This window comes from Neoarthrinium moseri, assembly GCF_022829205.1.
Source record: "Neoarthrinium moseri strain CBS 164.80 chromosome Unknown scaffold41_Wmoseri_CBS_16480, whole genome shotgun sequence".
NCBI lineage: Eukaryota > Fungi > Ascomycota > Sordariomycetes > Amphisphaeriales > Apiosporaceae > Neoarthrinium > Neoarthrinium moseri.
Window position 1 is genome coordinate 257,174 of NW_026055155.1, and position 27,346 is coordinate 284,519.

Below are 27,346 nucleotides of genomic sequence, written 5' to 3' on the forward strand. Positions count from 1 at the left end.
CGATAAGGTTTGGGTGTCGCTGAGTGCAGCTGATACTGCAACGAGTACCGTACATGCACAGCTTCGGCCCTCGAGTTTGAGGATGATGACTGTATCAATCAATCAAGGCCAACCCTAAAGCGGCGCAGACGACAACTCCCGTCGTCAGCGGGCGAAAGCGTGTTCTCGGCAGTCAATTCTGATGTGACGACGCAAATAAACGCGCAGCACGCTCTGCAACCGGGTGCAGTCAAACTGCGATTCCCCAGCAACCGGTCCTTGATGTGGTCCCCGTTGCCCAAAGGTCCAGAAAATGGATGGAGAGCGCCCAATTGGGAGCTTGCGTGTTGCGTGGATCAGGATGCGCAGCTTGTTTTGGTCAATGCCAGCGCAACAGACAGCTCTCATCTGCATGCGATTCTACGCTGAATCAGACCTAGCTGCGCAGCCGCGGCACTCGACAGATCCAGCAGCTTGCAGATCTCACATGAGAAGCTGTCTCTGTTGGCATAGGCGATTTGCAGTATGACCAGTGGCTTCAAATGACAGACGACGGGCCATGGGCTGGCGGGCCTGACACGCAGAGGAAATGGACTGCGCAGGGTATTTTTGGATCGCGTATTTGGCAATCCGCCCCTTGGTGAAACGTAGCCACAGAATCGCTATAACCCGACCCGTCTCTGCCACAGCTCACTAGTGCAATCCGCAGTCCATCTGAGGATCGCAACTTTCCACCCTAAAGGGCTTGAGAGGGCCAAACGATCGCTCAACTTCTGTGATCCGACAGCAACGATCAGCATGTTACGCAGCAAGTAACGTCCGTCATCTTTGCACAAGAAATTGACCGTGCGGCAGGACTGGTAACAATATTGGAATGCGTCAATTGCCGTGCTCTTCTGGAGAAGCTAACCACTTCACTAATGAAGTGCCTATTCCCGAAGAAGGTGGAAAAGGGGGAGGCCCGTGGGCGTGTGACCAGGCCCAATCAAGACCATCAAAATTCCCAAGGTGACGAGTCGACGGACATGTGGTTTCATGAATGCCCGGATGCTCCGTCCCCTGTCCGCCACTGGCCAGAAATGCTCAGTCACCAGCCAAGTAAATAGATCAGCAACCGAACCGGTCAAACCAGAGCCGGCTGGACAACATCTAGGATGGACAAGAGTCATTGCTGTTTTAATCAGTAGACCAGGAGTCACGGTCTTTCGAACTCCAGTCCTGAGCAGACCTAGCCGTAACTTGTAAGGGATGGGCTGGTTTTAAGGGGGCCGTCGAGAAACGGCGGTACTCCGACTCGCCGTTTCGGTACTCGTCAGTCGTAGCGGTCAGCCGGGGCCTTCCAGGTATTCCTGAACAGCAGCAAAGTAGCTAGTCAGCTATGCCGATCTAATCCTCTCTTGGGCCATAGAGCGGACCTGCAGGTACATTGGTGCCCGTGCTTCCGTGCTATGGACGAATGCCCTGACAGAAGAGTTCCATCCCACCATCTTCTTCCCGCAGCCGTACCTGAACCTTCCAAACAGCCGGGTCGCCTTGGGATCTGCCTTGCGACGAGGTACCTGTACCCTAGTGGCACCATGACAGCCGATGCGCAGGTGACAGAACGCGTGCAGTCTTGTTGGAGCGAGGAACGCGTGCAGCATATGAGCAGGGGGTTTGGCTTGATGTGGTGTCATCATCATCGAGTCACACTGCCAACTTCTGGGCATCAGCATCCCTAGCGACTCTTTGACCCTTCTGCCACTTGTAGACTGGCGGCGGGATTGGACCTGACGGTGCGATGCCCTTTGAGACGATAGCAGCGCTAAGCCGCGCGGAAGGGCAGCCTAGCAGTGAAGCATGAAAGTTTCGTCGAGCTTGAAACGCGGTGGTGGCATCAGATGGCTGCCCGGCCGGTAGGGACAGGCAAGCCTGACTTCCCACTAAAAAGTCCCTTGCCCTCATGGGAACCGCCAAATTCATCGCGCGGCGCGCGCCTTTCCTAGAGGGGATAATAGAGCAGCCGGAAAGGGAGCCCGCTGGCCGCCATTGCGCTTGATACCTGGTGTTTGCTCAATTTCACGAAAATCATGCCTCTGCGGTACTGGACCGGGATCCACGAGAGCTTGAACCCTTTGCACCGTGCAGCCCTTGTGGGATGAAAAGCATTGAGTCAATCATGCTTGCGGCAGGGAGGCCCCTTTCGTTGCTGCTCAAGGGCTGGCCGCTGTTGGACAGTGCTGTGCCCGCATAAAGACGCATACAAGCAGACTCCGGCTCATTCACCAGTCCGCCATGGACCTGATGCCGCTAAGCCGTCCGACGGATATGCCTCTCATGGTACCACGAAGCTGCTGAGAACAACAACAACAAAATATAGGAACCCGCCCGCATCGGCATGGTAAAGGTGCCTGTATCGATGATAATTCAGGCTCTTGTTGCTGGGCAGCCGGGTCAACTTTCCATATGCCGGGGTAAAAGTTCCATGTCGTCTTCCAGAAGCTCTCCGGCGGCCCCACGGCATTGACACATCCCTGAACAGCGACCTACACAGTAAGCCCCTTTGTTGGCCTGCAAAGGTAAGGGATCCTGCCATAGTGATCAGAAAGTGTATCACCACTATGAGGCCCCAGAATGTGTCGATCATAAAGGAGATCATAGCAACCATTTCTTCTCCCCTTCAACGTGCCAGTACCGTGCAAGTTCAACTTCGGACCAGTCGACTAGGTTTCGTGGACTTTGAACGCAGCGATCTGCCTCAGGGTCAGGCTCTGTGCGGCGGCGGCCTCCTCGTACTGTAGCACCGTAGGACCCCTCATGGTCTGTTCGCTTTGTGACCGTGCGAGGCATCGCAATAACGCATAGGCCCCCTCAAGAACTTCCTATGTATGCTAGTATAATGGATGGGTGGCATGATCCAACCTATGCAGGATGGACTGTCTAGCGCCCCATTCTCTTCCGGGTTTCTGTTGATGTTTTTCGTTGCTATGCTATTGATCGGATAGAAGAGGCCGATTCTATCGAGCAAGGCAAGCCTCTGCTAAACTTAGAAGGACAGCTATCGTGATACCGGGTAGTGGTGAACCCTTGTAGCCCGGGCATGCCTTACGATTGGCAAGATTGGGGTTCCTTGACGAGACACAAGTCAGTGCCATGCCTGACTCGGAACGAAGCAGGGAGCTAAAGAGCAGGCGCCAAAGGCATATATTCAAAATGTTATAATATTCAGCTGGACACTATGTGCTCCTAGTGTTTTCTTCTGCTGAATCATCATCCAATGTGAAACTAGCACTAGCTGTAGATCGGACTTGGGAGTTGGAGAATCACTGGATATCTCTTTGATACGTGAGACGTTGGTGTTGTCGGCGACCAAGCAAGGACGTCCTTTGTCCTTGGTGTCTAGCAGGTACTCAGTTGCTCTTTTCTAACTCATGGCTTCCAGTGTGGCGGCAACCACAGCCTTACGACGGAGTAGATGTGACTGTTGGACCTCGACTTTGGAACTCTGATGCTACAAGCATGACTACAGCTACGGTTCAAACTCGGGCTGCCTGGTACCGTCGATGCGTCCGTGGACTGCCGATTCTTGGTTTTCTGTAGATGTCGTTATAACGTATATGGAATCCGCCCTGTTTGCAGCCGAGTTCCAGACAAGGACTGCGGAGCTGGTGGTCCAATATTCTCATTCAACTGCTATCTATGGAGGTTATGTTGGGAAAAGGAGGTTTGACATCATACGCAATTACTACTTGTTCCTCTGGATGAAAGCGTTGCATGTACGTTCATCCAACGGAAGGCTGAGATAACCGTTTTGAACTTATGATCTCAAGAACTTGGGCGAATGTTTATTTTGATTCTCACCTACTGCGTGCAACGTCCTGAGATTGTCAGATTATCAGGTAGCTTGACGTGTGCCTTGCAACTGATGATGTCTCATTGAGTCCAACAACAGCCATTTACCCCCTCGAAATAATATTTGAGGTCCAAGTTCCGTATTCCGTTTGCTGAGGACAACACAGTTCACATGGTAAGGTTAAAGGAGGTCAGACAGCAGATCCTACGATAAAGAACTGCACCTTCTTTGAGAGCGACTGTCCCCGCGAGCGACTGTCGCTCCTACGTGGGTAGTCGCCCAGAAGCACAACCAAATAACGTTACCTCACCGAAAAATAATCGACTGCTCCGTTTACAAATACAGCTCTGGAGGTGCTGCCGTCGAAGGCACGAAAATTTTACCAACTTACCCAGGCAACCACCAGGTCAGTTCATCAGAGATATCCTACATTCACCCCACACAACAGCTTCAACCATCCCGTCACACAGAAATACCAATAATTCCTGCTGATTCGGCTGCAGTCCACTGACCATTCCCCCAGTCCCGTCAGTGAGTTATCTCACGATACGCCAGTGCCTTGAGCCTTCTCTTCTCAGACTCAGACGGGAAAGTCGTCTTCGACAGCCACATCACCGTCGCGTAGCGACGACCACAGGCGTTTGTACTTTGCCTTGCCTGTTCCGTCCTCCTTCCACGGGACAAACCCATCCATCCACCTGCGCCGAGTTGTCACCTCACTTCGACCGGAGCAAAGTCTTCTGTTCGCCAGATCAACCCAAGCCTGGGACACTTGATCCAAACCAAAATCCAAGTCAAGGTACGTGCATCCTCTGATCCACCTCGACCACTACAAGAAGTTTCCTTCCCTTGAGATCCATGAACCTCACAGTTCGCTACAACCTGCACTCCTCCACCTCAGCTAAGTCTTTGACCCTTGGGTACATTTGTTCCGAAGAGTGCTAGCAAGCTTGGATCCCATACACGCCTTGTGCTTGCCTGAGCAAAACCTCCTCGACTGACGCAACTCACTTCAAGGACCGTTCCGTTCCTTCCTAGTCACCACCGCCGAAACCAGTAGTCAAATCTGGTCATTCATCTACGCCACCATCACTGAGAATTCTGGCATTGAAGACAATCAATACTTCGATCAAGATGTCATCACGCAAGGCCCCTACCTGGACTGGTAACTCGTAAGCGCCAAAATGCATTATTTCGGCGACTAATCTGCTAATATCTCGTACCAGCAATTACAGGGAGTACCCTTTGCCCGAAGGGTATGTACACTACATAGGTGTCACGTTCAGGGACAGTCACTCACTATGCAGTAGGTTTGTGTGCCATATGGATGGGAAGTGGCGCCCCGTCACGAAGTTTAGTAAGAACCAGCTAAAGAAATGGCACAACAAGAAGCGATCTCCCAACGCCCATGTAACTCCCTCCAACGCAGGCCTCATTTGCCGCGATCATTCTGGAGAGCCGGCCTTGCAACTTCAGTGCAATGGACCCTGTGGCCAGCAGAAGATCCGTGACAAGTTCTCACGTTCACAGCGTCGCAATAAGCTCCGCGTAAGACAGAAACCATTCCTAGATGTCCTGGCACCTGGCTAACCTACATTGTAGTGGTGCTCCGCATGTGTCCGCTGGCAGCTACTCCAGGGCACTGAAGATATCCCCAGCGCTACTCCTGGAGGCATCAATGACTCTTCTAGTGAGATCGAGGGTGCTACTAACGCTGCCCACACTGTATCGTACGTACTCGATGACGAAGCGGTCGCCGATTACGGTGCGTATAACGACGGCGACAACGATTCAACGGCAACCGACAATGAAGATGATGATGCTGCTTCTGGCACGGGTCATTACTTCGACGGGGACAGTGACGGCTTCGATGGATCATACGACGATGACGATGACGATGACGATGATGAGGTAGGCATAACGCAGAGTTTCAGGATATGTCACTAACAGAATGCAAAGATCGTGCGAGTATCCAATCTGGACAATGGCGATGATGGGCTGGCTAAGGGCATGGTTTCTATGACCTTGTCGTCTCACCAGCCTGTTTCGCAACCAGCCCAGGCCGCTACGCATGCGACTGCAACAGCATCTGGCATGTACCACGAGCAACGCCCTGCTCAGACTCAGCCGAGATCCTTTGCGAATGTTGCTGCGGGCCGTTCGCAAACCTCCCCCGGCACTTTGACCACACAAGCTTCTACGGAGCCTTCCCGCGCGCCTTCTGTTGCAGATCGGGCTGCTGACTGGGTTCCTCCTCATCTGCTAGCCAGCGAGAACATCAACACTCTGAGAGATGCCGGACTGAGCAACCGACATTTCCCTGGCGCTGCTCAAGTTATGACGTCTGCTGGTGGTGACAAGCCGATTCCTCCTCATCTGAGAGGTTTGAACGGTGTACCGCCTCATCTCAGGGCCGCGACCCCTTTGTCGTCGAGCTCCAACCAGTCGAGAATTCCAAGTCACACAGATGGCTCGGTGTCAGGCCATTCCAGTATTACAGCACATACCCGGGCGAATGTTTCCGACTTTCTCACAGGAAGCACGCCCACAGCATCCGCCCCATCTACGGACTCTCGGGCGGGCGTGCCAACGATGTCGATGAACTCCGTCGTGAGCCAATCACGTCAGGGTCCTACCGCGCAGAGTTTCAACGCCTTTGACCCGCAGGGTAACGCCCATCCCCGTATTGCAAACCGTGGAACGTCTACCGCAGGATCAACTCCGGCGTCTGCGAGGGCTACCCAGGGAATGCCAGGCAAGCGATCTGACAAGAACGGATGGGCTCGACCTGTAAGTAGCGCTCCCACTTTTCATCCGATTCAGTTAACTAACCGAGGTTGCAGTCGCGACGTAAACAATTCGACCAGCTCTACAGGGAGCAAGCTCGAGAGGGTGTCGAACACCATGAAACGTATTACTCTGGATCAGATGACGAGATGTAGTTATTACTGCGTCATCGAAGCTGTTTGCTTCCTCGGGAAGATACAGCATGAATGTTCATACACTCGCCCTATCTTTCTCTCTCTCTCTCTCTCATATTTCTTCTCTTTCATTTCTGTTCTCTCCTTTTCGAGCTGTCTCGCCCTGGTCTTTGTTGTGCCCCGGCATTCGTTTGCGCATTGAGGGCGAGGTTGCGAAATATGAAGATTTCTGGACGACAGACTTTCTTCAAGTGGTTTTCACTCAGGGAAGAAAATTTGCGATGCATCTGAGCCAACTTTGCAGAAACCCTCCCCTGACGTCTTTTGCAAGGCATGGAATAGATAGGCGTCCATTTACCTCCACGGTAGGCAGCAGTACATCTTGCGACAGTTCTAGAGGGGCAAAAAGCAGCTATGCTAGATAGAGCGTCTGCTAGATCTAGATATATCCCTTTGCGGCAGATATTTGGCTCGAGGTCCGCAAGTTCCGACTTGCCATGAAGCCCGCGCTAGCTAGTCAATCAACACTAGGTAACCTCCCGCATCTGCTGGACTCCGCATTTGTTCCTGCCCAATGCCGAAAGCCGTCTCACCACCCACTCAGTTCTTCGGAGAGCCTCACTAACCGCATACAGCCCTGATTGATCCCGCAAACGTAACACAGACGGCTGTCGTGCTGAGGGTTTTTTTTCCCGCTGAACCCCAAAGCCTGATGAGCAGGGGTTGCCCACCTTAGGAGGATTTGACCGCATACTAAGTTGCCCGGCTTATGTGAAGACCCAGGACGCAACGAGAACCCATTTTTCAGGCTGCGCCCGTGTCGCCGCAATCAAGACAAGTGTTGTCATTATATATACACCATGCAGATATGCGTTGTGGGTGTGAGGCTCTGTAGACCTCAGAACCCCCCGAAATGTGATCTCGTACATCTTCTTTCTTGATTACGTTTCATTGATAGTTGAACTGCTTGATTCTGATAACGACCCTTCACCGCAAGATTGGTTCTCTAAACACGAACCAGCGCTCAGAAAATGACTGACGAAACCCGTCGCATTGTAGAAAGAGAGGGCAACTCAAAGCTCAACAATATAGGATGGTCCACATCGTCTGCTGGAGTGATACATGATGACGAGTCCGGCAATGTTTCTCCTAGATCCAAAAAGCTGAATCCTTCAGCAACAGGATGGCCACAATCTACAGCTGACTCTTTTTCCAAGCCGAAACATTTCGACAGCACTGATTCAACTTTAACAACATCGGGTGGGGAGGCAAACACCGGATCTTTCGATGCTCCCTTGAGTCTCTCCTGGCTCCATGAAATCCGAAAAGTTATTCGAGAGGAAGGTAAATTTGATTACCGAGTACCGGATGGAGAAACAAAGCTGCTAAAAGGTCGTGTAGTCGCTGAAGGGTTCCAAAGGCTCGTGTCTGCCACCGAGTCTCCCGTGTCTAGTACCACTGGCTCAGTCCTGTCCCCGCCGACTCCGAGTCTCGATAGTCCGCCGCCGTTTCCAGTACTATCACAAGGTGAAGTGGTCACAGCTATCACAGTATCTCAGAGGCCGGGCGTGCGTTTCAGTGATCGCCGCACTTTCGCCAAACGTCCGGCCGGAGTGCCAAGAAGTGCTTCCAGTTCCCAGCCTCCAGCGGAATGGGGAGATCTGTTCGATACTGATGGATTTGCCACTCCGAGGCTGGGACAAGTACTCCGTGGCCTTGCCAAGTATATTGTACGTCTGGTCATCTAGTCGATGTAGGCATCCATCTGATCAAAGGTCACTAGATCGACGAGTGTACGCCGAAGAATAGTCTGGTCATAACCCCGGAAAAGCTCGCCTCATTTTACTTGAGTTACCGCCTCGACGCTGAAATTCTTCCATTCCTGGGTCAGTAATTATGATTTTTGGTGATGAATTTCATCGTAGAAGCTAACCACTATGCATCATCAGACATCTTCACATCGAACGCTCACGATGCCAACGACAGCCTAGTTGACTTCTACATCGACCTGGAAGTTCAGCATCATCTAGTACAGAAAGACGTGCACTCACGTCCAAAAGTGCCCGCTCTGACGCCACTTGGCTTTGCGCAGTTCCTTACCATATGCATCCTCGCCTACCCTGACCAAGAATTCCGCCGGCTTGAGAAGATATCCACAGAAATTCCACTTACAACAGACACAATATTGCCCGACGGACACGCTGAGAAACTTCCCAGAACCATCATACGATCATGCTTGCCTGCCAAGCATGATGTAAAGAACCGCAAGCTTCTCGACGGCGCTGTCGAGGATCTAGTTTACGATCTGAGCTTGTCGCCTTCCAGATCGGGTAGTTCGTCATCCGCGTTGACCGCCTCTGGGAAAGGAGTTGGTGCGACCACGGCTCGTACCGGCCCTGATCGCGCCAGGGGTATGCAGCTCCCCGATGATTATGAGCTTAAGGGATGCCGTAAGAGATTCATGCCCGGCGCCCTGCAGACTATTGGCGATGAATCTGTGGGTGAAGGTTACGAGTCTATGCACGGCGGAGGCGGACACCACCACCAAGTACATGGAACCGACGCCACCCCTCTAAGAGAAGGTGGCGCGATGCTTCACAATATGGAACATGTTGCCAGCAATCCCACTTACAACCAGCCAGATGGCCGTGTGCAAAGGCTGAGCCTAGCCGCCAATACTGGCCGCTCCCACTCGTTCGGACACCCGTCGTACTTCCAGCCAATGACACCGTCCCGAACCATCTCACCGCCTCCGGTAGGCCACCGAGCCTCAATGTCCTCAACAGGCTCGTCGGCGTCCCAAAGACCAAGGAGCCCGCAGATGAGAGGATACAGTGCCTCGGTCCCAGACGTCAGCACAAGCAGCGCCTCGTCCTCCACCCTCATTTGCACACCGTCCTCATTCTCGTCTACCTCTGTCTCACCGACCATGGAACACGGAATGCTAGGCACCATGGTGCTCCGTAGCGACTCGGGCGACCATGGGGCTGCCACTGGTGGCAGAGACCATTATCGCCAGGAGGAGCAACAGCGGCAGCTGGTCTTGGCTGAGGTGCCTGAGGCACACCGGGCCAACTCTGGAGCTGGCGGCAACGGAGGGGTAATGAAACCTCACCCTGAGAGGAATCTTGAGAGGTCGACCTCGCATAGACACCGCCGACACACGCACAGCTCGGAGGGCCGCGCGGCAACGGCCACTGCGGACGAGATGGGACTGACGTGGGGCGAGTTTCTGAATCCCCAGAAGGCATCCCAGAAGGGAGACCGGGGAGGGAATGGATCTGGTTATCGCGGGAGCTATTGACTCTGCGGAACCCATACGTTGAAGACATGGTATCACTCGTGTTCCCCCAGCAAGTGGGAGTAATTGGAAGGTGGGACGAATTTGGGAAGATTGCCTCTGAGAGGACACGACTTAACGAAATCACGACCTTTGAAGTTTACGAATCATGACTGTTTAGCACAATTTTATGTTTGAAGTTCACTTGATACTTGCAATCACTAATTATTGTTTGTCTTAATCAAGGGGTTTCGTGTTCACCCGAGTCCAAACCAAATTGTCACTAATTTCAACATGGGTGTGGCATATTTCTAACATGATCAAAAGGTGATGAGTACGGTCTGATATCAATAATCAAGAAATTTCTTCATATAAGAAGGACATTGACCCAAAAATTTTCGTTCAATTCATAGTCATGATCTCCTGGGCATTGACCTAGGCTAAAATTCAGAACACCCCAGCCAGCGATGCGCTGACCTTATCATTACCCCCTTTTTCCCCATCGGGAGATGTTCATATAGAAGTAGCGGATCTCTCTTTAAATCCCTGACACTTCACCCGAACACACACTGAAAAAGGACAAGAGTGAACCGCGATCCTAGACACGAGCGCTAGGGTCGTGGTGCTTCTCCTTGGAAAACTGCTTTTCTGTATACTCGACCGTGTCACGGGCCGAGGGCACCTTGGGCGGGGCGATATCCCGGCGCAGGATGTAGTGGCCCCAGAAGTAGAAAACCTGTTTCATGCCGTACGCCATTAGACTGCGTGACGGCACATTGAATACAGCGTCAAGCTCTTCCAGGGTCTTTTCTTTCGTTTCCGGTACGAAGAGAAGAACCAAAACCCAGCCCACTAGATTCCAGGCCGCATACCAACTAAAAGCGCCTTGGCTGGTCCACGCCTGGACGAGCGAGGGCCACGTAATTGAGAGTACGGCATTGAAGAACCACGTAGTCGCCGTGGCGAGAGACATACCAACAGGGCGGATATATAGTGGATATGCCTCAGCTGAATATGTGAATGGTACGGGCTGATTTAGAGTCAATTCTCTGTCCGCACTCGATTGGAATCATAGTACTTACACCTTCACCAGGCGAATATACCACGCCAAACAAGTAAATACCAAGGGCAATGCAAGCAATATGCGCCGTGCTGGTCTCCGGGATCCAGAAACTGAAGCCGGTGAAGAACAAGAACAGGGACATCAGCGGAAGTGTTGTAAGTAGCAGGTTACGTCGGCCAAAGGTATCAATGGTATAGAAGCCCGGTATGGCGAACAGCCAATTAATGATACCAAAGCCGAGCGAGGCAGCCAACGCCGAAGTCTTTGGGAAGCTGGCTTCGATGAAGATCTCGGTTGAATAGTAGGCGATGGCGTTCACACCACTATATCATTGAAAGTTAGTAGCCTTCTCTTGAAATCTGCTTATATGACATGGGGCTGGAAGGACGTTGCTCCTTATAAGCCCGAACTTGCCATAACGGGGATAAAAATAACACAGGAGTGCTCACCAGAATTGCTGCATAAACATGACAATCTCCGAGGCAATCATCGCGTTGCGGTTACGACGGACGGTTAGCAACTCCTTGATCTTGCTCCTGCCGATGTTCATGGCCTCCTTCTCGACCTGTAGAAGAGTATCCATGTAGAAGAGATCTCGGGCCGCTTGGACCTTCTCGTAACGTAGTTGGCAGATGGCCTTGTACGCGTCCCGATGGCGGCCCTTGGTGAGGTACCAACGGGGAGATTCGGGCGTGAAATAGACCACAGCGCACACGCATACAGCCGGAAGCATCGCGGAACCCATCATTAGACGCCAATTTAACCCTACGATGCCAGACATATCCGGGACGTAGTAGAAAGCCAGGTCGGCTACGTAACCGACCATGATTCCAAAGGCCGTCCACATCTGTTGTCTGTGAGCGTCTATGTATGACACGATGACCACGGGAATGGTGGCGCGTGTCACTTTTCCCGGAGGTAGTTTCTACTCACCTGCCACTGCATGACTAGAGCGCCGCGAAGCTTGGGTGGTGAGCATTCAGCTGCGAAGATGGCTGTGGAGCAATGTAAGCAAGAAAGTTGGTTGTATAAGCCTCTGCTGGTGACTCACGAGTGGTCGCCGACTTGGGTCCAATTCCAAAGCCTAGGGCGAAACGGGCAATGAACATGTGCCACCATGTGTTGGTGAATGCCTGCCAGAAACAACTGGAGGCCCAACAGAGTTAGCTTCCTTCACGTCATGACAATTTGTACATGGAAGATTGTCAAAGATCCCTCAGCTCATTAAGGATGGGCTCGTTGTAGGTGAGGAATCGACAATGGTAGATAACAGGACAAGAAGACTGCAGAGATGATTACTTACGCGATTGCCGAGATCAGACACGAGATGAAGACGGTTCCCCGACGACCAAAGACCTTGTTCATGGGCTCTGTGAGCCAGCAGCCGATAAAGGCACAGCAAATATAGGGTGCAGCTGCGATGCGATTAGCTTATAATTATGGACCCGTTTTTTATAGCATGGGGCTGACCAACCATTAGTTACGCCGATGAGCCAGGAGTCTGGTAAAGCGCTTGCATTAGCTCCGCCATTACAATGCGTAGGTGGGGGCCGACAATGTGGATATACCATTGTCGACCACATTGCACTTACTCGTCTTTGCATTGGGGTTTGTATCGCTATCGTCAATACCAAACTGCACTTTGTAAAAGATCTGAGCGCCGTTGACAACGGTCTCGTCCATTCCTTGGACAGCAGCGCAAAGCGAACAGATTCTGGATACAAATCAGCGACTGCCAACCTCGAGAGTGGAAAAAACCCAGGGGAGCTGGCCTCTCCAGGCGAAGCAGGGCTCATAGTGTTGGACTTACACAATGACAGCGTAGAGCATTGTTGGGTTGGACCACTTGTGCGTGATCTCCCTCTCGAGAACTTCCCTCTCGCGTTCTGTGAGGTCCTCCACCGTGTCATACTTGTTCATGTTCCCGGCAATCATGGCGCCGAGTCTGAACGCTCGAATGTCTTCCTCTTCCGTGAGGCCATGCTTGGCGCAGAACTCCTCACCCCGGCGGGCGAGGTCAGCCTGACTGAGACCGGCCAGAGGGTTCTCTAGCTTCGCTGATGCCTCCAGACGCTTTCGGTCCTCGGGGCTGAGCTGATCGTTCACGTTGGAGGGGCGGGCCCCGTCCACGGTGTTGTCTCTGCTGAGTGTGTCTTCGACCTCAGTGCGTGAGACCTCACTGTGGTCCGAGTCCTTTCGAGTTGGCGTCAACTTCTTCTCACCCCCATTGGGGCCGGTGTCTGGGTTAGAAGCCATGGGTGAGTACAAACGCTTGCTAATGTGTAGCTTGGCCTGGTCTAGTTGCCCGTCTAGACCTGTCTACCCTGAGGGATTGAGAGGGACCACCCAGAAGAATCAGGAATGAAAGGGAAATTAGAATGTCAACAAGCACGAGGCTAGGAGAGGGCCAACGGCTTTTCTATGTTTCTCTCATCTTTGAGTGACCACCAAATCCTGGGGAAGCCGTGCGCTAAACCCCAGATTCGGGCAACTGGTGGAGTCGGGTAGCCTTTGCAAGGAAGCCCTGCTGATCATCCGGGATAAGTCAAGGTGGTGTAACTCCAATATGTCGGGCAGGAGTCCGGAACGCCATCGAGATAGGCAAGACAACCAGTCTGACGGGTAGGGTGTAAGGAAGCGAAGGATTGTTGCGACGTCATTGCACGAGGCTCGCAAGGATGGATGCGGTACGATAGCTGTTCCCATGGCGAATGATGTTCGCGGTTGATATGGTGCTGTCTCGGGATGGAGGGTAGGTATGACGTTACCTCTGCACGGCGACAAGGGTTCGGCAAGCACTTACTATACCGCCTCTGCGTCTGGGGTGCGCGCTGGAGCTATGGGACCACAACTCGCGAATCTCGACATTCAGAGCGCCACTTGGCCAGCATATGACTTCGCTATTCTTTGAGGTTAGGAAATGTCCGTTTCGGCGAAGTGAGGTTTGGAAGAGAGTGCGACGACCAAGACGTTGAGCCAAGTACCCAAGCATTTGCGAAGCAACGCGCTAGGAGCTCCAAGATCAGCCAAGCTGTTCACAAGCCGGCACGGCTTGTAGGCGTCCTGGGGCATGTTGCGGTTGGCGCTCCATCGGTTGGGCAAGCCGAGAGTCTCCCCAAGTTAGGTCTGCGCCGGCCTGGTCGTCCCACGGAGCCTCCCCCGCGTCAGCCTTGGCGAGACCAAGAAGGCTGGGCGATGGAGGCCAAGAATAAACAACCTTGTTCTCCCTGTAAGATGACGATACGCTGGACATGTCGCGCTCGATGAACAGCGATCTGTTAAATCCGAAGTGAAGCCTCCCCTCTGTAGTGTCGTGATTTTGGGATCTCGCAAGAATGATGCCAGTTAGATTTAATCCAGCAGTCTAACGCAAACGGGTGCGAAGCACTTTGTGCATACTAGAAAGTGGGCCCGGCTGGTATTTCACCACATCCTCCGGCCCAGTACTCACTACCATGTATTCACTTGGCAAATCTGCACCTGACGACTCATTGTCACTTGTAACAGCATGTGAATATTGCAAATTTGTGTCCATCCCCAATTCCAATTCCAATTCCAGGTACTCCTGAACAGAAAAAGTATGGAAAATCATCTGCAAAATGTTTTGTATCGCTCTCGCAGACTACGGTGGATAAAACTCGATGTAGTTAACACTCGGGGTTGTTAAATGGGTAATGAACTAGCTCCTCTGGTTCGGTATAAACATCATCGGCTGTTCGGCCGTCACATTGACGCAGAGATCATGTTGTAGAGTAACTAGTGAAGAAGTGGCAGAGCATGCATATCCTGTCGCATTGCAGATCGCTGAATAAGGAGGTCGATCTCCGCGTGTTCTGTTTCGCATGTTGGCATGGTAGCATGGTAGGATCGTATGAGCACCGAAACGTTGGGAACCGACGTGCTGATCGACACTGATGTCAGGCACGTCGGTGCTCAGAGAATGTGTTTCATTCGTCGGCCGCATCTTGTGCTCTGGTCCTGATGTGCTCCCCATCTCAGGACGGTAAACATACGATTCTTGATAATTGCTTGCGGAGGTGCAGTTGATCATCGTCCTCCAATCTGCATCGTAAGTTTCAAGCATCAGAGCACAATGGTGTAGCTAGCATGGAAATTCCTGAATACGCACTTTAAGCCCATACCCGTTCAATGTAGTCAATGCATGTATTGTCCTCTTGTGATCGCAACTTGGCGATGAAGCTGTGCAACTCTCTAAAGCCATTTCCCCCTCCGCAAGCGCATGGGTATCTCAAACACATGATGCAAAACTCGGCGCTTAGCAGATAAATCCGTATCTCCATCGTTACCCTCCGTATGTGCCTACCCGCACATCACAGCGACATGCGGCCGCGTAAGATGCCCACTTCCATCAGCCTGCTGTGTGACTTCTTAGTACGGTATGGCGAGAGCTTCGGGGAGTCGGTGAGCTCAAAGCCGCGAGTTCCTCCCCTTTCTTGCGCGCTCTCTTGCGTTTGACAGCAGACCACTCTGCCTTCCACGTTTCGATGCTGTCGAGCAACTCCGGATCGGCATCCTTGGGCAGATGGCCGAGGCATTGGACCTCGATTGCCTTCATCTGGATTTGTAAATTCAGGATATCCATTTCGCCTTCATTTCGCTCATTTTCACTTTTGTTTATCTTATCAGCTATTGCGTCCCCATATGAAGACCGAATAAGGGGAGTAGCGAACTTACAGTTCTTGGACGCGCCCTTCGAGGTAGATGATCCTCTGAGCAGCTCGCTCAGCCCGTGTGATGAGCAAGTCATGAATGTGCTGCCGATGGTCAGATATGCAGGGAGAGGGTGCTGGAAGGTTGGTCCACATTACCTCCTGTTCTTCCTGCCGTGCCTTGAGACTGCCAACAACGGACTCCAAAGTTTCCTGCAGGTTCTTGGCTTCGTTCAGAATATGCTCCACACGCCGCGAGTCGGGCACGGCTGAACCCTGAGAGTCCGCCTTCGTAGATTGAGATATTTCTTCAGGCCGCAAAGGCGCCGCGGATGTGGTGTTCGGCGATATCTTGTTGGGTGGATGCAAGTTAAGCCATGTATGACCTAGAGTGGCCGAGAATACATCATGATCATGCCCGTCTTGGCTAATGAAAGAGTGGTTCCTCCTGTGGCGCCCTGTGCTGCTTCTCGAATCCCGGCTCAACACTGCCTCCAAGTCGTCCACCTGAGCATGCATGGCGTTAAGACTGTTTCCCTGTACTTCATCATCCGAGTTGAGCCTGACTGCGAGGTCGCTGAGTCTTTGAACGAGAACATCCCTGCTGTCGGCATCTATCTCACGATGGTTCACACCATCAGCGTCTGAGCGTGGGGACTGAGAAGACCTTGCGTAAGATGCCGAGAAGCGCCGCTGCAGCGGCGAGAGCGGAAACATCCGCAACGAGCGAAGGCTCACCGATGGGGACGCAGGCGGCGACGAGAACGTAGGTGTAGCAAGTCCATCTTCATCTTCGTCGTGCCTGCTCTGAGTCCTTGGAGGAGTATGTGGTTCCGTTTCTTGGATATGGCTATCCGACATCAGGGCCGATGACAGCAGCTGCTTGCCTCTCAGGAAGTGAGGAGGATCATCCGATTCTTCAGATTGCACGGCAGACAAGCCAGGGTCGCCGATAGTGTTGGATGATCCAGCGATGAAACCGCACGCACGTCGCGACTACGAGAAACACGGCGCGGGCCAGGGAATTCCCCGATACAGACTCCGTCGGTGGTGGTGGTGAGTGTTGAGGCTGGAATCACAAATTGGGTGGTTGGCCGTGCGACAAATGGTTTCAAGCGTAGGTTGTGGACCGCCTCACACTGTAGCCGTGCAGCTATCCCTGCCTCAGTGAAGGTGTGGGCGGGCTACAACGGCGAGTAGCGCAACGGATACTGTCCATCCAACTTGCCTGAAGCACTCAAAACCCTGGGCCACGGAAATTGCGGACTGTCAGAGAAGGGGAGAAGGGGCATTGGAGAAAGAGCCGGCATGATCCAATCGCCAGACTCCTATCTATTCCCAAAATTGCGCCGGAATGTTGGCTTTTGGTCGACAGTGGAGGAGATTGAACACAGATCGAACACGATGCGGGCGGTGGTGCAACAGAGTCAAGCTACAGAGTGGAGTGTGTTGTAATACGGAATTTCAAACATTCAGCACACTGGTGGACACCGAGTAGACCATTACTGTTCCGGGCTGTTTGACTATGCCTGTTCGTGGGTCTCCTGGGTTGCTTGAGCTAGCCATGGACTTGTGTCGCTTTCTATTCGCCAACTGATCAGCAGGTCATTCATATAGTCCCCAAGCCCAATATGTTGGGTACTTGAGACAACGCCAGTCGCCTTTTGCTCATCTTTGATTCGAACTTGTTAGTCAGTCACAGCAAGGAACACCCCACGCCCCCCCGCAGCAGCGGTGACCATGCACAAGAGGATGGATGCCAACCCCCCGAGAGCCATAGACCCTGTGAGCGCCGCTATGCTCGCCTCGAGTGACTCTGCTCTGCACCGTGTTTGACCGGGCCTTGCTCAGAGCTACAGTATACGCCGACGACGCAGACACTCGGACAGACGGGGACACAGCTGAATCGAGTATCGAGTGTGGGGAACCCCTGTCCAAGTTGAAGTGTTCCCATGGGCGGCCGGCAATAGTAGGAGCGTCTGCTCGACTGCCATTCGCCGCACGCTGTTGGCCAAGTACCGTTAAGCCGACGTGACTGGGCCGGGAGCACTCACTTACATACGCTGGTGTACATAGGTAAAACATGCTTGGAAAAGCAAGCTCAAAAAAACCAATTGCTGGCAAGCGGGAAGCCGGTCAACTATAGAAATTCCAAGCGTGCTGCACATCTTTTGCGTCGAGTTGTAACAAACCTTGGGCACAGCAACGGTGGCAGAATTCGGCAGCAGTAAATTGCCCGGCGGCCATGGACCAGGAGCATCCTCGGCATTGGATGGCCCCCGTGGCTCTCCGTCATAGTTCAGGCCGCGGGGTTCCATCGAGGCCATGACAGGGGTCTGGGCCCGTTAGCTCACAGCTATTCTCGCTATCCGTCTTCCTTGTCGCCGAAACATCACACGACTCACGAGACCCAATTCCTGTCCCGTCCCATGGAGAGTCGACGTCTCTTGTCCCCGGCCAACGCACATCCCTAGGACTGGCCTCGACGACGCATACCCGTCCCGTCCGTGTTTTGCTGCTCTGCTCGTCCGCACGAGCCCGCCGCCCAGCATGTCGTGGAAGGCCTCGGAGCGCCTGATGGACACCATCAGGCACTATGCCAATTTCCCGGCCACCGGAGTGAGTCTGCGACAGATGGTACAATTCGGCGAGAGGCCCTCTACCGGTATGTGCACCTCCAATTGTCCGCCGCCGTCGCCGCCGTCCCGGCGACGAGCCCCTTTCACGGCCTGCTTGTCGCTCTTGGCCGACCGAGCTTCGCTGACGTCTGCTCTGCCCATCCTCCAGGAACTCTATTCCGCGCCTCCCAATTCCTCGCCGAAGAGCTGCCAATCCGGCTGGCGCATCGAGTGCAGGAGCTGCACACCCTCCCAGATGGGCTGAACGAGATGCCGTCGGTCAAGAAGGTCGCCGACTGGTACGCGCAGTCGTTCGAGGTCCGTACCCGTCTCCGGACCACCCCTAGACCTGATGAGTCATCTGACATGTGACAATAGGAGATCACCACTCTGCCACGACCCAACCTGCAGAAGGAGATCAAAGAGAGACTCCTTCGGCCATCGTCACACAACGGCCGAGGAGGTGCAGCCATGCTGTCCGAGGCCATACCTAATCCCAGCATAGAGGAAGGACAGTACTCATCGCTGCAGAACGGCAACGGCAAGAAGCAGCAAGCCGCGAGGAGATACTTCGCCATGGTGGACGACACAGCCGACTGGCCGCCGGACCTACAATCATATAACCACAGGTTCTCACAGACCTTGAAGACCATCAAGAGGAGGCATGACGGGGTCGTCACGACCATGGCGCAGGGTATCCTGGAGTATAAACGGAAGAGGCAACGCATGCAGATCGACCACAACATCCAATCCTTCCTGGACCGCTTCTACATGTCACGCATAGGTATCCGTATGCTCATCGGGCAGCACATCGCCCTGACCGACCAGAGCCATCACCGGGATCCGACGTATGTTGGTATCATCTGCACCAAGACAAACGTCCGGGAGTTGGCAGAGGAGGCCATTGAGAACGCACGCTTTGTCTGCGAGGACCACTACGGACTATTCGAAGCCCCCAAGATCCAGCTCGTCTGCAACCCCAACCTTAACTTCATGTACGTCCCGGGCCATCTGTCGCACATGCTCTTCGAGACCTTGAAGAACTCCCTGCGCGCTGTGGTCGAGAGACACGGCCAAGACAAGCAGGAGTTCCCGGTGACGAAAGTCATCGTCGCTGAGGGCAGAGAGGACATCACCATCAAGATCTCGGACGAAGGCGGCGGCATCCCCCGAAGCGCCATACCTCTGGTCTGGACGTATATGTACACTACAGTCGATCGGACCCCGAACCTGGATCCGGACTTTGACAAGAGTGACTTCAAAGCTCCCATGGCTGGGTTCGGTTATGGGTTACCCATATCGAGACTGTATGCTCGCTACTTTGGTGGCGACTTGAAACTCATCTCCATGGAAGGGTAAGTTATCATCAACTGGAGAATTTAGAATGAATGCTGGCTAACCGCACCATCTCCCCAGTTATGGCACGGATGTCTACCTCCATCTGAATCGTCTCTCCAGCTCATCGGAACCTCTGCAATAGCAATCAGCAGTCATGAGGGATTGGCTATCCCGAGGATTGGCGTCAAGGGTATACGGAAAAGGAAAGCGGCTGAAGGCGTTCCAAGAAGTCTCGGAACGGAAGCAGGTGGGCGACACGGCGTCGATGATCAATGAGAGCAGCTCGAAATACAGTCGCGATGACAGCGGCGGGGAGTTGTAGTGATGTTGTTCCCTCCGTGTATGGCACGAGGCACACAGAACAACAGAATCTCCATCCTGGCAATGATATACATAAGATGATATAGAGGGATGATTGTCCCAGCGGCGGCGGGGATGAGATGAAGAGTCAGAGAGCCATCCAACCTGTTGGACAAGGCAAAGGTACAGTATTGCAACTTTGAGAGATTTCCTCGGGATCTGTCGAGGACAGACTTTCATGATTTGGCATCAAGGCGTTACGGACACAATGGGTTTAGGTAGCATATCATACCTAGGTATTGTGTAAGAAAAAGAGGGACTGCTCAGCGACACTTGCTCTCAAACTTTAACTGCAAGGCCACCACCCTGGCTGTGCAGGGCCTTGCGTGATTTCCTAAACCAGGGCGTGGAGTCGCAGGATGACCGTATAAAAAAGGGCAGGGGAAACCACTGCGGAAGACAGGACTGTTCTTAGAACTCTTTCTACCCGGCTGCTATGAATAATACGCCCTACAACAGTACTGCGGCGATCATGCAACCAACTAATTCTACTGAGCACAAGAGATGTCCTATACAACCGTCCTTGCGTGACGAGGTGAGAAGCGGCAACCAATTGCAGCACATTACGGAGCACTCGTGTAACAGGAAAAGAATGAGATAAACGTCATGATCTTGAGCGGCTCTGTTGTGACGCCTTGATAAGACAACAACAATTCCATGCAAGCAATGGAATGGGCGTCTTAGTGGGCGATGCTGGCTCGCCAGCCAGTCAGATTGGATCGTTTGTCAGCCATGGCGACGGTCGCAGAACCTCGGATCAGATAAGATCAGATAACTCGCACTCGGCAAGACGGCCACCCCCAGTCCTTGCTCGGCAGGTTGCGGATAGTAAGCTAGCAGCTCGCTGCAACACTGCTTGTTGCTTTGGGGGGCAGCAATTGCCACGCTAATACGACGTGACAGGCCAGACCCCGGACGGCCACAAGAGCGCCCACGCCAAAGGGCTCCTCGGACGCCGTGAGATGGCCAGCGGCCGCGACGTCAATTGGCCGCGAGCAGACTCGCAGCGGATAGCGGCCCTCTCACACGTGAAAAAAAAGTAGGCCTCGAATGGGGTTCTGGGGGGGGCGACCAACGGGCGACGGGCACCCGGGGGGCGGCGGGCAGCCAACAGGGGGGTCGTCTGAGCGATTCCCAAGATGGATGCTGGAGTGGGCAATCGCCTGGCCGGTGTCCTTGCTGCGCGTGAACCCCGAAACAGGCGTGAGCTCTCGCCCGTCTGGTCTGCATATAATACAACGGCCCTGGAGCTCGCTAATGGGCGAAGAGGCACTCTGGACATTCTCCAAATAATTGCGTGAAGGTGACCTAAGCGTGACCTAATTGTCTGTCATTGCCTGTTCTCTGTCCTCCTCTCCATCTCCGTTCCCGCGATACCTCTGCACCACCACCGCCCCCGGACCTACTCAAGTTTTGCGTGCGATAGGTTGCCGTCCACAGACGAGAAACGCCAACCATGCCGGGCTCCTCGCGCATGCCCATCAGCCTGAGGGAGAGCTTCGACAGCATCAAGAAGAGCCGGCCCAGTGACCCCTTCGCCCTGGTGAACTTGGACTTGTAAGTTAGCTTGTCCATGACCCCCGAGACGCCGCCTTGACCTCGGCATGCACCGTGATGGCTACCCGCGCGAGCGAGACAGCAGTCTTCGCCTGCTCTTGAACCAGAAAAGGGGGATAGGAGAGGAGACAACAGAAGAGAGAAATGCTAACCATGTCCAACCTGCCTTGCACAGACTCCGAAATGTCGTCTTCTTCTTCTTCGTCGTCCGCGTCCTCCGGCGCACCTACTGGAAGCTCAAGGGCCGCGGCCTGATCGGCACCGCCGTCGAGCTCTACACAGACATCCGCCGCGTGCTCTACGGCTACTTCCTGCGCGCCCCCGGCGTGCGCACCCAGGTGCGGAAGCAGGTCAACGATGCCCTGACCAAGATGTCGGGCAAGATCGTGCCCACGGGCGGCGCCCGCTACCTCTCGCTCCCCAAGGAGCCCTGGACCGACGACGCCGTGCGCTCCGAGCTCGAGACCCTGGCCAACATGGACCACACCCGCTGGGAGGACGGCTTCGTCTCGGGCGCCGTCTACCACGGCGAGGACGAGCTGCTGAAGCTGCAGACCGAGGCCTACGGCAAGTTCACCGTCGCCAACCCCATCCACCCGGACGTCTTCCCCGGCGTGCGCAAGATGGAGGCCGAGGTCGTGGCCATGGTGCTGTCCATGTTCAACGGCCCGCCCACCGCCGCCGGCGTGTCGACGAGCGGAGGCACCGAGAGTATCCTCATGGCCTGCCTGAGCGCCAGGAATAAGGCCTACGTGGAGAGGGGTGTCACGGAACCCGAGATGTACGTGATTTGGTCGTCAATCAGCTATATGTCTGCTGCAGCTGTAAGCTAACACGAGGTCTAGGATTCTCCCCGAGACAGCACACACGGCCTTCCGCAAGGCAGGCGAATACTTCAAGATCAAGGTGCATCTGGTTGCGTGCCCAGCGCCCTCCCACCAGGTCGACGTGCGCCGGGTGGCCCGCCTCATCAACACCAACACCGTGCTCCTGGTCGGCTCTGCGCCCAACTTCCCCCACGGTATCATAGACGACATCTCGGCGCTGTCCAAGCTCGCCCTGCGCCGCCGCATCCCGCTGCACGTCGACTGCTGTCTGGGCTCCTTCCTGGTCCCCTTCCTCGAGAAGGCCGGCTTCGAGACCGAGCTCTTCGACTTCCGCCTCAAGGGCGTGACCTCCATCTCCTGCGACACCCACAAGTACGGCTTCGCCCCCAAGGGCAACTCGACCGTCCTCTACCGCACGCAGGAGCTGCGGACGTACCAGTACTTCGTGTCGCCCGACTGGAGCGGCGGCGTCTACGCCTCCCCCGGCATTGCCGGGTCCCGCCCCGGCGCCCTCATCGCCGGCTGCTGGGCCAGCATGATGCGCGTGGGCGAGCCGGGCTACATCGACTCGTGCGTGCAGATCGTCGGGTGCGCCAAGAAGATCGCGGAGCACATCGCGTCGGCGCCGCCGCTGTCGGCGGAGCTGCAGATCATCGGGCGGCCCCTGGTCTCGGTCGTGGCCTTCACGGCGCTCAACCTCAACATCTACGACATCGCCGACGGCATGTCCTCCAAGGGCTGGCACCTCAACGCCCTGCAGAACCCGCCCGCCATCCACGTCGCCGTCACCATGCCCATCACCCGCGTCTGGGAGCGCCTCGTCGCCGACCTCGAGGCCGTCGTCGAGGCCGAGCGCGAGAAGGAGCGCGTCCTCGCCGTCGAGGGCAAGAAGACCCGCGGCCAGGCCATGGGCGACTCGGCCGCCCTCTACGGCGTCGCCGGCAGCCTGCCCAACAAGAAGATCGTCGTCGACCTCGCCAACGGCTTCCTGGACCTGCTCTACAAGGCCTAAGCAGGCTGGCGTCCGGGGGGTAGGCGGGGGAGGAGGTGAGAAATCCTTGGATGGTTCGTAGGGGAGCCCTCCCAAGTGTGCCGTGGGTTCGGCCAGGGGGCACACATCGCATCAAGTTGTATGTATGAATAGGGGGAGATGCTGCATGCCCTCGCCCCCGGCGTGTCGTTGGGATATATATGTAAGGTGTTGAAGCGTGTGTATTACTGGGCCCGGCTTTATTACAGGCTGGCTATGCACGCAAAGAAACCATACCCTCGTGTCTATTATGAGACATGCAATCGAGTCATCAATCAATACAGAAAAAAACAGGATAATCAAAACCATGATTGACAGCACAGTGACGGGCAATGTCTTGAACGTGTGAACAGCCTCTCGTCTTCTTCTACCTCCCCATAATGATACATACATGCATAAATTCTAGCCACGTGCTCCCCAAAAATAAAAACCCTTGATCTCGAGCGCGTGGAGCAGAACCAACGCCTCCCCCCAATCCGTTGTCCATGCCACCATGGCGAGCCCACTGCCTCCGTATCTTCTGCTGCGCTGTTGTCACGGGGGAGGGTGGGGTCGCTGCCGGCAAAGACCCTGTTTGTATATGCTGTATCGTGAGGCGGGAGAAACAAAGCGGGCCCCATGGCCCCCTGGATGGGGGCTTCCCTTTAGATGGCGAATGTTGGCTTGCGCAGTTGGGTTGGGTGTCATGAATAAATATTCCCCCCTTTTGCACGCGGGAAAATAGACCTCGGCTTGATTTCCGGGATACTGTGATCTCCTAGCTTCCGTGTCAACTGCTCCTGCTCCCCTGCCCCAGACATGGCCGCCGCCCGTTTTGTCGTCGTGGCATGTGCAACACAGCAGTCGGCGGATAGAGCCACTAAAACTTCTCCAAAGTCTCTCCTAGATAATTTCAACCCTCCTTATACTGGTCCTCCGTACAGTGATTGCTGGATAGGCACAGCGGGCTATCGAGCCCAGAGGGAGAGAGGGGACGAAACAAAGCTGATCGGCGTGCCGTTGGGTGTCCATGTCCCGTTTGCGTAATGAGGTTATATGTACAAAGCGGTGGGAGATAGAGAGCGGGAGGGACACAGGAGAGCAGGCTGTAGGGTTTGGCTCGCTCACGCGTAGGCAAAGGCCTTCCTCCACTGGGACGAGAAGCGCTTGGCCTCGTCGACGCAGTTGTTCTCGCCGGCGCCCTTGGTGCAGCCGGCGAAGCGCACGGCCAGGTCGCCGGCCTCGAAGACGCGGCCGTGCTTGGGCTTGTTGTACGAGTTGAACAGGCGCTGTGGCAGGATGGCCAGCTTGGAGAGCACCGTGGGGTGCCACTGGACGATGTGCTCCTGTTTATTTGGTTAGTCTTCCTCAGACTGGCATCTTCTGGATGGGTTTCGCTCGCTACAAGCTCGCACACCAATGAAAGGGGTGGCATGGGAGAAGAGAGAGAGGGGGAGAGGAGTCCCTACCAGTGCATGCGTCTCTGCCTTCTGGAAGTTGTAGCTCCGGTACAGCGGGTCGAGCCAGGTGTCAAGAAAGAACTTGGCCCACTCGCCGTTACGGATGATGAAGCTGCCGGCCGAGATGCCATCTTTGTCCTGGGTGAGGACGAGGTCGACGTCGTCTCCCTTGAGGTGGGAGAAGGTCTTGATGATGCTGTCGGGCGGGACGACGGGCAGGTCCTTGATCATGTTGGCCTCGAGCTTCTTGGAGCCCATGACGAAGTCCTCCACCTTGATGTCCGGGTTCATGATGTACGAGTGCTGGTCCAGGAACCAGATGTACTTGCAGTCGGGGAACTTGGCCATGGCGTGCCGGGTTGCCGTCACCTTGGACCACGAGGCCGGCGCGCCATTGAGCTCGTAGCCGCCTGCTGATACCAGCAGGGTGCCATATCCTTTATAGAGTGTCAGCTCACGAGATCATCTCGATCCCTCGTCCGCACGGACACCACGACAAAATCTTACCATGTTTTGAGGCATACTGTTCCCTGTTGTCTTTGATGCTCTCCAAGTATTCTGGGCTGCCGCCCCAGGTCTTCTCATCGAAGACGGTGACTATTACCACGGGCGGCTTCCCCGAGATGGTGCGCTGTGGGCTGTGCTTCGAGCTGCTGCCGGAGAACAGCCATATTATGAACAAGATGGCCAGGCCGGCGACGGCAATGGTCTTGGGGCGGAGGAACCTCCTGAACGTAGGTATCCGCGTCGACCTCGGCCGGAACGGCGGCGGGTTCGAGTTCTTGCGTGGCGGGTATGCGAAATGCATTGCTGTAGGCGACACACCTCGAGGGCGGAGGTTTGCTACAGGGGGGCGTGCAGAGAGAGATTCGCCGGCGAGAAATTGGCTCCTGAAGGCCGTCGCGCGCCCGGTGCTGCGACGTCAGGATGAGGAGGACACGAGGCCCAATGCCGCCGTGTGTTCGGTGTAGCGACCGTGTCCCGTCGGGACTGGCCTTGTTCTCGTATCGCAGCTCAGGTTCAGGTCGCTGCAACTCCTTTCTTGGCTGGCGCGCAAGATTGCGCCGCGGTCGCGCAGCAGACTGACTTGGGACGGACGGTTTGTCGTCGATGTCGTCGGCGGCCAATGCACAACCACCTCGGCGGCGATGAGCCCCCTTCGAGAGCGCTGGAAGGGTGTGTCGAGACGGCGTGCTGCTCCTCTGCAATTGCGGGTGCCTTTTATTTGGCCACGGCGGATGAGTGGCCACGGAATTTATCACGACAAAGGGACAGAGGTGACGGGGTACGGAGTACAAGGCTTAAGCGTTCGAGGCTAGGCTCATGTCAGGCAGGGAAGAGTAAGCCCACTTCGCCAACGACTAACTAAACTGATAATGATGGCACTTTCAGCTCGGGGCCGGTACATGAGCAATCCGTCTGGGTTTCCCTCTTGTAGATAAGAGGACTGACTCTGGCTGAGAAACCACCGTGTTGTTGCACGTCATCTCAATTTCACGTCTCACATCGGGTTAGCGAGATGCATTCCATCCACGACCGTTGCTGCGCCATGTTGTTCGACAACAGATTTTAAGTCTTTCAGAGGATGCAGCTAGCGGTCGGGCAAAAAAAGGGCACCCCTGGGCGTCTGGCCAGCCTTGGCAGCCGCATCTACAGTACGTGCACTCAAGGCTCAAGCCCTTGCTGACTTAACTTAAGTAGTCTGCTAATAAGTCGCCAAAAGATAGGGGTCTACCTATTAGTGCGTGCAGGCAATCAGTACTAACGTGGGGGGTCTTGTGCAAATGAGTGACATTTTGAAGCTCGTCGTCCACAGGTGAGCCTTGGCCAGTGAGTATATCTCGAACAGGCCATACGAGCCACTTGTACAGCTGAGAAAACTTGTCTCTATTCGATCTATGCTGCCCTTGTTCTTGTTCTTGCTCTTGTTCTTACACGTGCTGCGTCATGCGGGAACGTTACGTGGTCACTACATCCGTAGCCTCTTGGATGATGCAAGGCTCACTCAGCCATGATCCTCCGGAAGAATCCCGATGAGGGACCCCCAAACACAGGACCCACGCCGAAGCCAAGTCTGCGGTTGCAGAATGTATCAATCTCGCCGGACTGCATCTCTACTGGGTTTCCACGAAGGAGTGATAGCAGTCAGCCAACTATGCCCCGAGGAGCTGTTGACGTGGGTCAGAGTCTTGACAAGTCTTGGACCGAGTCTGTATAAGCGAGGACAAGACGCCCATGCTTGAAGACAGTCGCAAGACCTTGATCTCTGCACACAGACTAGTTGACGCGATATGGAAGAGAAACTTCGCGGCAACTTAAGAGTGTGCAGGTCGTGGTCACCATAAACGTTGGAACATGTCAAATGGCTGTGATACGAACGGAACCGCGGCCAACTGCTTCAAAACATACTTTTGATAGATGAGAGCAATGTG

At 54.5% G+C, this 27,346-nt stretch overlaps 7 protein-coding genes across 7 annotated transcripts; 4 read left to right on the top strand and 3 right to left on the bottom strand.

The window, feature by feature from the left end:
* Window positions 1–4,945: 4,945 nt before the first annotated feature.
* On the top strand, window positions 4,946–6,753 carry JN550_009248 (uncharacterized protein; the record flags this gene model as incomplete). The annotated part of the gene is made up of 6 exons (XM_049321299.1): window positions 4,946–4,983; window positions 5,038–5,067; window positions 5,122–5,359; window positions 5,414–5,722; window positions 5,771–6,601; window positions 6,655–6,753. 6 exons carry the CDS (start codon window positions 4,946–4,948, stop codon window positions 6,751–6,753), a joined length of 1,545 nt encoding a protein of 514 aa, XP_049168824.1.
* A 1,010-nt stretch (window positions 6,754–7,763) lies between these two features.
* Window positions 7,764–10,036, top strand: JN550_009249 (uncharacterized protein; the record flags this gene model as incomplete). Its single annotated transcript, XM_049321300.1, has 4 exons — window positions 7,764–8,076; window positions 8,134–8,462; window positions 8,516–8,618; window positions 8,682–10,036. 4 exons carry the CDS (start codon window positions 7,764–7,766, stop codon window positions 10,034–10,036), a joined length of 2,100 nt encoding a protein of 699 aa, XP_049168825.1.
* Window positions 10,037–10,610: 574 nt separating this feature from the next.
* JN550_009250 (uncharacterized protein) lies at window positions 10,611–13,331 on the bottom strand (the record flags this gene model as incomplete). Its single annotated transcript, XM_049321301.1, has 9 exons — window positions 10,611–11,042; window positions 11,095–11,398; window positions 11,525–11,922; window positions 12,009–12,070; window positions 12,127–12,221; window positions 12,379–12,490; window positions 12,550–12,576; window positions 12,668–12,789; window positions 12,886–13,331. The coding sequence occupies 9 exons, from the start codon at window positions 13,329–13,331 to the stop codon at window positions 10,611–10,613; spliced, it is 1,998 nt and encodes a 665-aa protein (XP_049168826.1).
* Window positions 13,332–15,444: 2,113 nt separating this feature from the next.
* JN550_009251 (uncharacterized protein) lies at window positions 15,445–18,213 on the bottom strand (the record flags this gene model as incomplete). Its single annotated transcript, XM_049321302.1, has 6 exons — window positions 15,445–15,703; window positions 15,771–15,850; window positions 15,905–16,741; window positions 17,528–17,749; window positions 17,938–18,081; window positions 18,151–18,213. 6 exons carry the CDS (start codon window positions 18,211–18,213, stop codon window positions 15,445–15,447), a joined length of 1,605 nt encoding a protein of 534 aa, XP_049168827.1.
* Window positions 18,214–18,295: 82 nt separating this feature from the next.
* Window positions 18,296–19,843, top strand: JN550_009252 (uncharacterized protein; the record flags this gene model as incomplete). Its single annotated transcript, XM_049321305.1, has 4 exons — window positions 18,296–18,410; window positions 18,533–18,681; window positions 18,742–19,718; window positions 19,780–19,843. The coding sequence occupies 4 exons, from the start codon at window positions 18,296–18,298 to the stop codon at window positions 19,841–19,843; spliced, it is 1,305 nt and encodes a 434-aa protein (XP_049168828.1).
* Window positions 19,844–21,517: 1,674 nt separating this feature from the next.
* JN550_009253 (uncharacterized protein) lies at window positions 21,518–23,457 on the top strand (the record flags this gene model as incomplete). The annotated part of the gene is made up of 3 exons (XM_049321306.1): window positions 21,518–21,618; window positions 21,794–22,399; window positions 22,464–23,457. The coding sequence occupies 3 exons, from the start codon at window positions 21,518–21,520 to the stop codon at window positions 23,455–23,457; spliced, it is 1,701 nt and encodes a 566-aa protein (XP_049168829.1).
* Window positions 23,458–24,578: 1,121 nt separating this feature from the next.
* On the bottom strand, window positions 24,579–25,722 carry JN550_009254 (uncharacterized protein; the record flags this gene model as incomplete). The annotated part of the gene is made up of 3 exons (XM_049321307.1): window positions 24,579–24,800; window positions 24,924–25,351; window positions 25,422–25,722. The coding sequence occupies 3 exons, from the start codon at window positions 25,720–25,722 to the stop codon at window positions 24,579–24,581; spliced, it is 951 nt and encodes a 316-aa protein (XP_049168830.1).
* Between the last annotated feature and the right edge of the window lie 1,624 nt (window positions 25,723–27,346).